This window comes from Phasianus colchicus, chromosome 21 (genome assembly GCF_987193195.1).
Source record: "Phasianus colchicus chromosome 21, bPhaCol1.hap1.1, whole genome shotgun sequence".
NCBI lineage: Eukaryota > Metazoa > Chordata > Aves > Galliformes > Phasianidae > Phasianus > Phasianus colchicus.
In genome coordinates, this window is record NC_143456.1 from 1892552 (window position 1) to 1907188 (window position 14637).

The 14637-nt window shown below is 45.1% G+C and overlaps 1 protein-coding gene across 1 annotated transcript in view; it reads right to left on the minus strand.

The window, feature by feature from the left end:
* Positions 1-14637, minus strand: part of GALNT17 (polypeptide N-acetylgalactosaminyltransferase 17) — a 185048-nt gene that overhangs the window by 10217 nt on the left and 160194 nt on the right. The window contains exons 7-8 of the mRNA XM_031591913.2: positions 4230-4415; positions 1080-1217 (exon numbers count right to left, since the gene is read on the minus strand). Of these exons, the coding sequence (XP_031447773.1) occupies positions 1080-1217; positions 4230-4415 (324 nt within the window). The remainder of the gene's footprint in view (positions 1-1079; positions 1218-4229; positions 4416-14637) is intronic.

A 14637-nucleotide genomic window follows, 5' to 3' on the forward strand; every position in this document is an offset into this window, starting at 1 on the left:
AAGAATATGTGGTATTATATATCAATGGGCATAATCAGGCTGAGAAAAGTTTACTGTGCCATATGTTTTCTTTAAACATGGGCCTAATGATGACTATTTTTACATCATAATCACCAGTCAAAGGAGCCAGCTTCCTTGAACAGTGTTTTTATTTGGTCATATGTGGTAGTAGCAAATGTATTTTTAGACTGCTTTCAGCGCATTGCCAGGAGCCTCAAATCAACGCAGAATCATTCCTATTTCATCAGAATCCCAAAGTGCTCAACAAGGAAAATGATGTCCAGATAGCACAAATAAATCCTATGACCTGTCACAGGGATGCAGGAGGAGACACAGAGCTGCTGGCTAAGTATTTAAAGGTGCCCATTGGAGAGTGCTGGACTCATGCTACAAGCCAGGTCTGTGAGAGCAGAGGTCCTCCCTCCAGATTCATCATATAGGTCAAGTAAAATGAAATAATGCCTTTAAAATATTGCTTGTTTGGGGGCGAGTGCCATGAAGCTATTAAGTAAATCCAATGAGGAAATTTTCTTAAAATGCCCATCTGGGGGGCTCAGGATGTGTTCTGAGAAGCCTTCTTGAACTGCCACTGTTCTGCGAGACCAATTGCAACAGAATATTGTTAGCTGCCTGTTTTTATATTCCTAGTGCTGTCTCAAAGCCAAGAGAGATTGAATTATGTCTCCTTGCTTTATCTCAGCCTTAAGCTGTTGTGACAATGTATTATATCCTACAGAGACCATGTAAGAAATTAGGCTGAGGTTAAGTCAAAGGGTTTTATAAAATGACTACATGTTTGCTGCATAATCCATGCACTCGATAGGCAACACACACAGTTTTGTGTCAACTCAGTAAATAATGTATTAAAATATTTCACTGTATGCAGTCTCCAAGATTAGAAATAGATCCCAACACAGGTTTCCACAAGCAACTGTGAACAGATTTATAAACATTTATACAACTACAGGGGAACAGTAAGGTCTGATTCACACTCAACTCCTTTGAGGCTACTTCTCATCAGAGCTTCACCAACTGTAAATATTTCCTGTCTCATCTAAGGATGTATCAGCCTTCATTACCTCGCCATATGCAACAGTGTTGTTGTATCTTCTCATTTCTGGATAAACGTGGTCCAGATACCACTGGAAATTTTTACACTTCAAGCTCTTCCTTAAGGCTTTTCTCTCGGAGACATCCCCGATGTCAATACCTGGATTCTGAAAAACAACAGACACAGCACATCACTGAACAGCTCTTAAAAAAAAAAAAGAGAAAACGAGTGCATTTCACTGATTTCACTATTTTTTGTAATCCACCTGGAAACTGCCAAAGGTTGAGTAACTTCATGCAGAAGCTGTGCCAGGAAATTTTGGCAGGTGTGTCCAAGGCTGAAATCATCATCAGAGAAGTGTGACTTGGGACAGAGGCTTCACAGCCACAGCAAAGGAGACACTGACTTCTCTGACAGGGTTTGAAGGCATTCTCACATTGGCCACCAGACACACTTTGGTGCTGGGAGGAAATATGAGAAGCGCAACGTGGCGCTGACAAAGCTTCCCATTGATCCCTTCTGACTTTGGATCAGTCTGAAAGTGATGGAGTTTATCAAAAGGCACAACGCCAAGCTATTTTTAAAAGATCTCACCTACCACTTAGGTGCTGACATAGTAGATTTCCAGAAGAGCTTAACAGCAAATGTACATCAGGGTTAAAAGATGGCTGTGTGCTCAATCCTGGGAAAGCCAAGCCCTGTCTGCACCAAGCACCAAAACCCTCACCCTTACATGATCTTTGAGGTTCCTTCCAACCCAAGCCATCCTATGATTCTATGGAGACTCTTCCAGGAGGTACCTCCGAGGACAGCATGGTTAAAAAGGTATTAAATAAAGAAAACATATTTTTTTTTTAAAAGGAAAAGATTTATTATTCAAATAGAAGAGAAGCAGATAGCTAAGAACAAAGGATAAAAACCATGGGAGAACAGAAGATGAACCTCCAAAAAAAAAAAAATCCTTTTTTGACAATTTGAACAAATAGATGTTGAAAGAGTCTCCCTGGAGGAGCCCCACTACTCATGCTGATCTAAAAGCACACAGAGCTGCAGCACCTGTCCCAGGGGGAATAAACTCACAGGAGCTGAAGAGAGCAGCCCCTCTTTAACCTTTTATTTCACTGCAACATTTGGGGAAATAATGCAGCAACCAGGTGAAGGAAATCAAAGGCACAAAGCAGCCACTTCTCCTTCCTACAAGTGTCTGGGTTTCTACTCTATTTTAGCTCCTGCTCTTTTCTCTTCCAGTGATCATTAACTACAGCTGGGAAAGCAATTTTCCATTACAATGCTTGTAATGATCTCCTAATGAATTATTCACTCTGCTTTAGAGAAGACACCATTTTAATCTGTGACTGGTAGCTCACAGGTGAAATAAAGATGATTCAGTGTAGACAGGTAGGACAGGCTGAGACCTGAATGGGTGAGCCTGGAATAGTCAGTGCCTGGTGCTGTATTAGGGGATGGTCAGGTGGGGTTAGAAAAAGCTTCTGCACCAGAGGGTGGTGGGCACAGCCCTGAGCTGCCAGAGCTCAGGAAGCATTTGGACCATGCTCTCAGACAAAGGGCTTGGGTTTTGGAAGGGGGGTCCTGTGTGGAACCAGGAGCTGGACTTGATGGGTCCTTTCCAATTTGGGATATGCTGTGACACATTGTCACTATGCTGCCTTTTCAAAGATGCATGGGACCTGTGCCCTCCTGCCTCGCACTGGGTAAGCAGCATCACCTTCCATCCCTACCCATTTATTTCCTAACAAGAAAAACAACACAGGGCTCCCCACCACTCCCAGAAGGGCAGACCAGCAGCATGGGCAGTTACCAACCTTTCCCAGTTACCTGTTGTTCTCCAATGCAGTATGAAGTTGTGACTACTAGGGCTCCAAATGCCAGGAAATCTCTCCAGATGTAACCTTTCCTCCAGCAGCAGCAGCTCCTGCTAATGCCTTTCAAAAGGCCCTGAAGCACAGTGCTGCCAGAAGGCATGCTGCTGCAGCAGGAACCTGGATCTGTAAGGAGTCCTTATTTCCATCACCAAAAGGATGGCTGTATATTTACTTTGTTATTACAAGGGGTCTTGGGCTTTGTGATTTAGACTTCACCTGCACAAAGACCAGAGATCAACAGCAGCTGTGGATGTATATAAAGTCCCCCTGCAGTTTATAGATCTTTGTGCAGAAGTGTAGGGAACCACCTAGAGAGGTGTAGGATCTGTTCCCCGAGCATCTTGGAAGAATCCCACAGTTTCCTAAAGACACACCATCCTGCAACAAGGCAGGATTTACATGAAAAATAACGTCAGATCTGGGAAAGTCTGCACATTTCTGTATGGAAATAAATAATAACCATCAAAGTTACACAGTGTTGTTGGAGCACAAACATGGTACTGCCGGGAAGGCATCTCCCCTTTGTGAACCACCAGCCTCTGACCCTTTACCACTGTATTGCATTGATGGTCTCATCCTTCCCAGTGCTGCAAGAACCTGAGTTTGCCTGCACATGACATGGATGCGTGCAAACCGTGGGGCAACCCCCAAGGCCATTATTAATTGCCTCTGAAAGGAGGCTGTAGTGAGGTGAGGGTTGGCCTCTTCTCCCAGGTAGCAGTGATAGGATAAGAGGTGATGGCTTTAAGTTGTACTAGGGAAGGTGTTTGAGATTGAATACAAGGAAAAATTTATTCTACAAGTGCAGTGCTGCAGTGGCACAGCTGCCCAAGGAGTGGTGGGGTCACCAACCCTGTTCCAGAACTGTGGGGATGTGGCACTGAGGGACGTGGGCAGTGGGCATGGTGGGATGGGTTGGGGTTCGTGATCACAGAGGTCTCTTCCAACCTTAATGATACTCTGATTCTACGGTTTTATGAATCCACTTAAGGAACAGTGTAATGACATAAACTCATGCTGTTTAAACACTCAGTGGGGAGATAAACACTGCACTGCAGGTTTAATATTGAGAGGCTAAAATGAAAACACCTGATGGCAACTGTAAGAATTCGCTCAAATTCTGCAGGTGCTGCAGCACCTCCATCAAAGCTGAAAGAGCCTTGATGGCTTCCATGGCTAAGGGTCGGACTGAGGGTATTTAAGGCTCTTCTTCCCTTGGGAGCACCAAATCCTCTACAATTCAACATTTTAACTCAGTGAAGAGAAAACTCAGGAGAAGGGCACAATGGCCATACCTCCAGAGGCAAGTTCCACGCGATGTACACGTGGGACTTGTAGTCATCCATCCACACCTCGGCCACGCGCAGGGCGTTACGCTTGGTGTAGAAACCAATGTTGTTGTTGTAGGGCTTCTTCTTGCGTTCGATGTGGGCCACCCTGGAGCAGGGCAGGACTTCCATGCTGCCACCACACAGCCACACCTGCAACGAAACCAGGCAGAACTCCCATCAGCAAAGGGTCCGTGAGCAAATTCAAGAGAAAGAAGGTTTTGTGGTTTCTATAGCACACGGTATCTCATCATCTAGCTGCAAACAGAAACCCGTGGTCATGTTTGGACTTTGCTCAGCACCGAGCCAGAGGGAGAAGTTAACCTGTGCCCACAGCAAAATGCACTCTGTATTTGGTGGGATGACGGCAACATCATCCCACCATTAGCACCCCATGGTATTACTGCGTTGCAGGATGGGGTGCTGAGTTTGCAGAGATGCTTCTACTAAATAAAAAGGATTAGTGCCTGGAATAACTGAAACAATCGCAAGAGCTCCTTCTGCAGAAGGGATGACTCAGAGAAACATATGGCAGGGACAGATTTCTCCCACTTGAAAACATTTGTTCATTATTTTTCTTTCACATGCTGTTTAAAATTCCCTTAAATCACAGTTTACAAGTTAATAAAATATTTGGAGAGCTTCTTTTTCTCAGACACAAAGGGAATGTGCAGAATGACTCACCATACCTGAGTTCTTCCCTGTCTGTTTGCCTTCAAAAAGTTATTTATCTTAAATATAAAAAATCCATGGCAAGGACACCAGGCTCTGGGCAATCATTACTAACACATATGCCAGGCAGGCCTAATAATCCCAGTTTCGCCTATTTTGCAGTCTGCTTTGCATTATCCTTTTGCACAGTTGTTGTAACACCCAGTGTTTCTGGGATCTGGTCCAGGCTCACCACCTTTAATCCCATCTGCGTTCCCTAAATGTTATCAACCTGCTCTCTCAGCACCATGAGGAGACTCCAAGCCCCCAATGTCTTACCAAAAAAACCCCAAACTCACCCCATTTACCTCACAGGGATCAATAAAGGAGCCCAGGGTGAGCAGCACCACGCAGGCATTTGGGCCACAGCTAGCCAAGGATATGTTAGGCCCAAACCCCAAACATTTGCATCTTCCTGTGCTAATAACATCCAAGTGACACTAAGGAGATATTAATGAAATCACGTTAGAAAAGGTGAATTAGTTCATTGCTCTGTCAGCTGCCCTTTAGAATGATGAAATGGCAATATTTGAACAGTTTGGAGCTGCCAGTTCTGGGGAACCCCCACATCTCCCCCAGTGCTGTGGGGCAGTGTGTGAGACTTCATCCTGATCCGAGATCAAAAGAATCATTCTCAAAACTTTTAAGCTATCATGTAGTTAAATTGCCATCTTCCACCAAGCCTGCTTCGGGTAATAAGAATGTAATTTTGTCTTTTGTGTTTTGTTTTAATAATTCACACGATTTTATGCTAGACAGCTCCTCGTATTTTTGAAATATCTGTACAAATGATCTTGAAATGCATATATTGTAATAAAGAGAGAGTGCTGGAAACGGCAGTGACTATCTATGTATCCACAAGCCAGAGAGATCAATAAAACCTTAATTCTACAAAGGCATTTCTTTGGGAAAGAAAAACAAAACACCATGCGTCTATCATCTCATGAGTAAATCCTACACTGTCATTAGAGAGACAACAATCTAACAGCTTCTACAACATTTCTGCGGGCAACAACAGGAACAAAGAGAACATGGGGCTGTTACATAGGGAGGGGCTGTGCCACCCCAGTATTGCCATCCCCACTGAGCAGGGGAGCGAACCATGGGCCCAGATGTCACTTGTTCCCAGTGGCAGCGACTTCTTCACCCTGCTGGCATGCAGGTGAGCAGGTCCTCAGGTGCTCAGACCCCCAGTGCAGATTCCTTTCTATTGTCAACAACTCCTTTGGGAACCTTCATTAGGCTGCTGCACCAAAGGTATGTGAGGAATAAGGAGACGCTGAGAAGTGGGCTTTTCTTATTCATAGCAAATGAACCCACAGTCCCTTTGTGTACTCTATCTACTTCAACTCACAGCTTTAAAAATGGGCAATCAATCCAGCATGGGTTTTTTTCTGCTAGTTCCTTAAGGAACGGTCCGTGTTTCTTAGCAGAATGTAATCAAGAGAAGCAAAATATTGAGACCAATGAAAAATCTTGTAAATTAATTCATGTTTAGCATCTTCAGTTTGGCAGAATCTTTCACACTGCTTGCTACAATGGAACAAATAACAATGATACCCATTCATAAAGCACGCATGGAGAGCGTGTGAAGGCACGTTTGAAGACTCGAGATGGAGTGTGTAATAGAGCAGGTTAAATATGAGGAGCAAGTCACAAGTTTCCCCTTGTTTTCTGACATTCAAATTTCACCATGACTATTAGCTTGCCATTCATCCACCCGTAAAGAGACACAGAATTAAAAATAGAACATTCCCCTCCAGTAAATGACAGTGACTCAGTGACTGCTCCTCCACCCGTCTACACAAATGTACAGAATGATGCCTGGGTTGGTAAAAAAAACACTTAACACTAAATTCTAGTAAAGCACTTCCAGAGAAACAAAGAGAAAACAAACCCATCACCAGGAGAGCTTTGGTGTGTTTACAATCACTCAGGCTGGAAAAGATCTCTAAGAACATCCAGTCCACCCATCCATCCACCACCAATATCTTCCACTGATCTATGTCCCCAAATGCCACATCCCTATGGTTCTGGAACACCTCCAGGGATGGTGACCTCACCACCTCCTTGGGCAGCCTGCTCCAGTGCCTGACCACTTTTTTGGGGAAGTTTTTCTTAATATCCGACCTCAACCTCCCCTGATGCAACTTGAGGCCATCTCCTTTTGTCCTTGGCAAGAGGAATGCAACTGTTGTCTGTTGTCTGACTGTTGTCCTTCACAAAAGGTGACTTTTGTAAGAATTCAACACGGAAAATGAGCAATTCTCAAGCAATGAAATTTTTGAGTGCATCTAAAACAGCATCAGCCATCTACTTTCTAGAAGTGTTTGCCCACGTGGGAGGCAGCCCTTGGTTAGTGCAAAATTCCATCGCCTTGCTCTAGGGATGGGGTGACCCAGTTTTGCTCTCCCATCACCCTCAGGGAGCAGGAAGGTGTCACAGATGTGTGAAAGCACTGACAAAACAGCACCATGCTGACCTGCACTGGGACAGTCCAAAGGGGGAACAAATTTGGCGTGGTGCAATGCAGCAGTAGAGCTTCTGGGGAGGTGCAGGATCTTCTCTTGCGCGTGAGCATGCAAATATATTGCAATATTCAAAGTAAGGCATTCCCCCACCTCCCAGGCAAGGCACCCCTGCCATCCTCCTGCAGGTCTTATGCAAAATCAGAGCTGTTTTCACACTGCTCACGTGGAGCATTTTAGTGTGTCTCCATTCCTAATGATGGCTGGGATGTCAGCAGGCACAGCGCTTGGGAGAAGGGCAAGGAACACATGTCCTCCACTGCTACTGCCCTGCTGGTTAGGGAGGGAGGATGGGAAGAGTGTGCAAAGTACAGCACACAGACAGCCCTCTGTGCTGGTAACAGAGACAGCAGGAAAACCCCCATTTCACTTGACCACCTCACTGCAGTGATCACAGAACCAATTTTCCAAGTGGTATGCAGTTAGGAACAATTACTGTCCACGATCCCCTTTGCCCTCCAAAATTCACTGCAACCATCAATTTGCTTTGCTCCTGCCTGCCAAAAGCAGCAATTACCCTCCAGGAGCATTATTTAAGAAACAAAAGGACTTCTGACAATCTGCCTGCCATCACTGGAGCCAGCCAGGTGGAAAAGGGAGCCCCAGAGGAGCTGTGCCTGCAGGAATCATAGCATCATAGAATCACTAAGGTTGGAAAAGACCTCATCTAGACCTCATAAAGGAGGGTACTGAGAACTTGTCCTGTGCTACACCAGCCTCAGGGCATCATCTGTCCTCCCCAGTGGGCTCAAGGAGTACCACAACTTGAGGTTTGCTAGAAGGTTCTGTTGCTAGAATGGGACCAAACCCAATTCACTTTGAAAACTTTAATGCATACTAAGAAAAGTCTGGTACCGCCCCAACGCAGCACCTTCTCCTCTCTTATCATCTGCATCCACGTGAGAAAAAACATCCCACTGCTTGGGCAATGCCTTACATAATGCTGTGTGTCCTCCTCACCCCTGGGACATCATTAATAATCACCATAATAAAAAGTCAGAAGGGACAGCAGCTATCTGGGGCCCTGAACATGGCGTTCTAGCTGCAGCTCTCCGAGACTTCCATAACGCACACTGACAGCTCCCATTACAGGATCCTGACTTTCCTTGCTTATAACTTTGCCAAATTTTAAGTATTCAGACTGAAATATATCCTAGAACAGCTCGAGCCTGCCTGTAGTTAATGCAAAGAGACATCATGTCTAATGGTGTCAGGATGAGTCTGCAAGGTAAACTTCTAATCTCCGAATGTATTGTGACAGAAGGATACGGGGAAAAATGCTCCGAACTTTCATTACACAAACTCCAGTCTTTTCTAGCTGATAAGTTCATTTCCAAGGTGATTAGCAAAACCGTACCTTAATTAGCAACAGATTTCCCATTTAACAGTTTTGCCTTATCTTCACCCCCCTCCTTTCTTTTAAAAGCAACTTCTTTAGTTAAGGGAAAAACACAATTACCCAGGGCAGCTAAAATAATAAGAACACATCAGAACAAAGACCTAAATAATAAAACTGAGAAATAGCAAAAAATTTTTAAAAAAAGAAAGAAAAAAAAAAAAGATGGCAAAGAAATACTAATTTCTGCACAAGCTCCCTTCTATAGCACTGAGATACGGCCTCTCTCCCCAAATTATTCCTTTTGTCAAAGGAAACAACACTTTCCCCAACACATTTCTCACTTCATGGCTGAGGCAGCTTGTCCTTTGTGTTCCCATCTTGGCTCCTATGCCCTTATGCCAACATGACAGCGCTGCAGAAGAAGGGTCAGTAATGAGATGAAGAAGACTTTCCCCCAAACCTCTGCAAATCCTTGTAGCCAAAGTTGCAAGGATAAGCAGCAAGCTGGGTTATGCTTTATATACATAAATGTCTATCTATATGTTACATGCCATATCACCATTGCTGTGCTGCTGGGAATACTGCTATCTAATTGTAAAAACCACAGAAAGAACTGGAGAAGAAATGTTAAGTTAAATTACAAGAAAATGAGTTAAGAAGTCAATGGGGGGGGTTGGGAGGGGGAGAATAAAGAATGTTTTCTTTCTACCGCAGAAGAATGTGGAATTCACAATCTCTGCAGGTGCACACAAGCACTCCTTGAAAAGGGGTTGCTGTCTTTTAGTTCTTATAGTCTGGGTATGTGGATTTTCACAGATCCCACTGGAGGAGAGGATTTACCTAACAGCATTGAACTTTCACGGGCACTGTGCTGTAGCCATCCAGCAAAGGTGCAGTGTTGTACCTACAGACCGACAGCCATGTGCTGCCTTCGGAAAAAGGCAACTCCGTGTGAGCAGGAGTTGATGGATCATAGAATCAAAGGATGGCCTGGGTTGAAAAGGACCACAATGCTCATCCAGTTCCAACCCCCTGCTGTGTGCAGGGTCACCAACCAGCAGACCAGGCTGCCCAGAGCCACATCCAGCCTGGCCTTGAATGCCTGCAGGGATGGGGCATCCACAGCCTCCTTGGGCAACGTGTTCCAGTGCCTCACCACCCTCTGGGTGAAAAACTTCCTCCTAAGGAATCCTCTTGAATGTCATGACTTTGGACAGGTTCCTGTCTTTGCTGTACCAGACCCAGACTAGAAATATCCACATTATCTGGTGTCCAAACTCCCCACCTTTTCTGCTGAGACCACTAAATGTATTCCTGCTATCATGGCCATTTAGAAATGCCAAATAGAAGCGGAACCCAGGTGCCAAATTCACTCTGCAAATCCTAACCTCCAGCAACACGATGTAACAGTGATGGATTCCATCCTCACAGCTCTGCGTGGAACATAAATAGTTTAACATTTGACATATTGGAGATGCTAGAATAAAGCAAGCTTCACGTCAACGCGAAGCAGAGATTTCTCTGTGCTGCCACAGTTCAAGGAGAATGAGACATCCACACTGTAATTGTGTTTGCTCAAACTTGAGGCTTTTCCAATGAAAAATTTATGCTGTGCTCCTCCAACAAATCCAACAAAACCTGTCCTACATTGTGCATCATTGCTAGGTACAATGGGTATTGATCTGGGTTCATCACCAGATAAGGTACGTAAGAATGGGTGTGAGGGGAGGCTGTATTTAAACCACTCCAGACACAGGAGGATTAGCTGGAAGGCACGTGTCCCCAGCCTCCTGGCTCAGAAAAAACTGTGGAAAAAGAGCATTTTGCCTCTCAGCACATCAGGACAGGTATTTTAATTACTTTAAAATTAAACTACAGCAACTGGGGTTACCGTAGCGTTGTCAGTTTAACCTAAAAGTAATTTTTCAAAAGAAGAGGAAGGGAATATGCCTGTTGAATCTGCACAGATGCTCTCTCACATATATCCCAGTCTTGGTTGGAGCCCAGGTTTGTGCCATTGGCTCCTGTTGGCTGAGCTTGGCATTGTCTCACTGCTCTACAGCACCAAATACGTGGGATGTTAACCAGACACTGGATTATCACTCTTACTGTGAGTCGTGGAGCACGAAGCCCTGGCGATGTGCTGAAGTGGTTTGCAGCTATCGTGTTATAAATCTGTGCCTTTCATAATACATTCAGCGTGAAAATTCCTCAGTGCATTGATGCTATCTGATCAGTCCTGGCAGCACGACAGGGACCTGATTATGTTGTAATAGCACAACGCAAAGATTATTACATAGACCCATAAAAGACAAGTGCCTAAAACTAGCATCAATAATACCTGTAAGCTCTTTTGGAAGGCAACGATCACGTTGGGCTTTACACCCTTGTAAGACACGAGCTACCGGCAGGATTTGACCCTAATCTACTTGGAGCTTGCTCATTTCTGGTTTTTATTGCCGGTAACGTACCAAAAACATCTTGATCACATTCTCTTATTACCACTTTTGTCAAAGCTGTAAAAATAAAACAGCATAAACAGTTGAAGGGAATTTTGATCTATTTTTCATGCATGGGAAGCCGTTAGAGAAAATTATCCTCAGACAGTTCTCTGGACTAACAGAGCTCCACGTGGGGAGCAGTAGGAAAAGGGGGAAGGTGTCACGGAGCAGTTTAACTATAAGAGACAGTTCTGAAACAGAATTATTTATGCAGAGAGAGGCAGTGCATGCTGGAGCTGACAGCTCACCGAGCTCCTTCCAGTCGTCTTAACTCCAGCATATCACGACTGCGGCTTTTGTGATCTGTAATTATAGATATCCTCTCATCAGACGCTGATGGGGAAGGCACTGAAAGGAAGCCGAGCTCCGACGTAGATACTTGGAGATGGATAGGATTTAATGCAACTCAGATGATCCTCTCTGCAGAAAATTGCTCAAGCAACTCATCAAAAAGAACAGCTAATGAGTTTAAAACTAGAACATGCAAATACTGAGGGAGGAAACATACGCAGTGTCTGCCTTTGGTGTGAATGCCCATACCCACACGTACAGATGCACAAGGTATGTCGTGCCTTGTCAGAGCTCTAACCCAGACTGACAACGCTTTCTAGGCTCTCAGATGTTTTTGCTATGGACTTTCTCATTCATTAGGTTTAGAAAGAATGCCAAACATGAGCACTGAAACAGACTGTCAGGTTTCCCTGAGGCTTCTACCCTCAGTTTTTGATTTTGTTCCTCTTAGGAGGGGCTTCAAAGGGCTCTGTCTATCCCTGATGCACAGCCCTTCCACACCCGGCCACTGGGAATCTCCAAGGGGGGGGAGGAGGGGGAGAGGGGAATCCATTGGGACCACAGGAATTTACATTCCTCTGAAAAATGCTGCATTACAAACCTTAGCACTGCATTTGAGTTGAATCACAGAAACGCAGAATGATAGAATCACAGAACTATGAAATAGCCAGAGTTGGAAGGGACCCACAAAGATCACCAAATCCAACTCCTGGCTCCACACAGGACCACCCAAACCCAAACCCTACGTCTGAGAGCAGTGCCCAAACTCTCCTTGAGCTTTGATCACGGAGGGCCGTGCCCACTGCCCTGGGGAGCTGTGCCATGCCTACCACTCTTTGGTACAGAAATCAGACTGTCATTTTAGTAGTTAGCTATGGGCAGCTCATGTAGGGCAAGCAAAATTTGTAAGCTAGCTATCATCTGGCCCTTGTTTGAGAGGGGAAAAGCCAGCTGCCTGTGTTACTGAGGTCCGTGGGCTATTGCATGCTAGTGCTCAGCACATTCCCCCTCACAGCACCATGTATGCTGCAGATAGACTTAATGTGTGCAAGTTTGAAATCTGAAAATAAGGTCCAAACCAGATGGTTAGAGACTGGGGCTGCTCTGTCATATTTTTTGCCATTCACTCTGCCATCTGCTTATTTTCTAAGGCAATGCTAAAATCTCATCTTCAGCACGGTCGTCTTGTGCTTTGAAATAATGAATACTTTGCAACTCAAAGCAAGTGTGAAAGTTTAAAGCCCAAGCAATTGCCATGGCTCTGAAGCTATCATCAGCAAAACTGCTGATAACTGACTGTCACAGACAGCCTTCGACCTCCACTAAAAAACTCCTTTAAAATTCTGGCACATGTGCAGGTGAAGCATTGTGCAAAGGCACTCAAAGATGAAAAGCCTCCTACCAGCTGCTCATCAGCACCATCATCTGTTCAATGACAATCCTTCAAGTCTGGCCAACTCCGGAACCATTTCCCTTCGGTACAGATAAGCCACTGAGCTGGAGCTGTGATTTTTAGGTTTGGAAGCCTTGGCTTGGGGACAGCAGTGAGGTTGATAACAGCAGTGCAGCTGCTTGATGTAGACATGAGCTACTCCAAGAGCATGAAATTACTTTGGTGCCCGTCCACTCTTTCATCTTTAAAGGTTTCCACTGCAAGTGGCCTAGGCCTGCATTCATGGTTAGATGTCAGTTTACTAAAGACTCCCTGGTATGGGAGTACATTGGGTGCGTGGTCTCTGGCTTCAGAGGACTTGAACTTGCTCACAGCAGCCAGCACCAGCCTTCAACTACCTCACTAAAACCACGGCCAAGAAGACAGGGCTGTGTGGTGGTTGGGGACAGACTAGGATAGGATGGAAATAAACTGCATCTAATGCAGAGTGGGGCTTTCCCCCGTCTTGCACACAGCACTGCCTAAAAACAGAGCTGCATTCCTATTTTTATTAATACCAATCTTAATTAATGCTGTCTCTGTAGAAACTAACCCTGATCAAAGCCTTGTTTGGATATGGAGTCCTGTAGAGACAGCATGTATTTGAACTGTTGAGGGTGATCCAACCCACTGGGATGGTCACACTTCATGGGAAGATGTGAGATTGCATTATGCCCAGAAGAGCAGCAGCAAGCCTCTCCCAGGATGGCCACACACCTCAGCTGTGCTCATGTCCCAGGAGGAAAGCATCCTTTGTGGCTGCTCAGAAAGCATGCTGCTTCACGTTGAGTCCTCTTATAACACACGTTGAAAATTGTTCCACTGGTCTGTGGGACCAAATTTCCACAGCAGCGATCAAAATGGTTTTGAAAGATGACCTTGGCTGCTTGCACAACCCACTGGCTTGATACACTCCATCAGCTTGCTCCTCTTCCCAAATCCCAGCCACAGAGCTTCTGCCGCATCTCTATGTCCCTCGGGGTCTGGTCACAGCACGGACACCACAGAGCATGACCACTAATGATTTTTCATGCAGCAAACACCAGCTGTGTTTGTTATATTGCACCTCGTCAGTGCAACGTAACAGCAGTGAGACACCAATGAAACGGCAGCTCTGCATTGCCTCTGGGTGACTTTGGTGATGTGTGGCTGCTGTGTGGCAGAAGGGACATGGGGTGCTCTAGCAGGGTGTCCCTTGGGTCACATTCCCAGGAGGGATGGCTAGATAGTCCTCCACACTGCTGCAGTGTCTGCCTGCTGCCCTGAGCCCTGGCTGAAAGTTAAGCTGCACACACACACAAACAAAGCTCTCTGCTGTAAATCAATCCAGCGTTCGGCTGCACTTGATGGGTCTATGCGAGAGCTTCAAGATAAAGATAAAACACACAGACTACACAGCCACTTTGATGCTTAGATTTTTTTCTTTATAATTGTGAAAAAAACCTGAAATATCCCAAATTCCTTGTTTTTCCCCTGCACATGTACATATAATGTAATCCTGGAAATATTTTGGTAGCACAAGGGTAGAGAGAAGAGCTGGAGCTTCTCCATCCCATGGCACAGTTGATCAGGT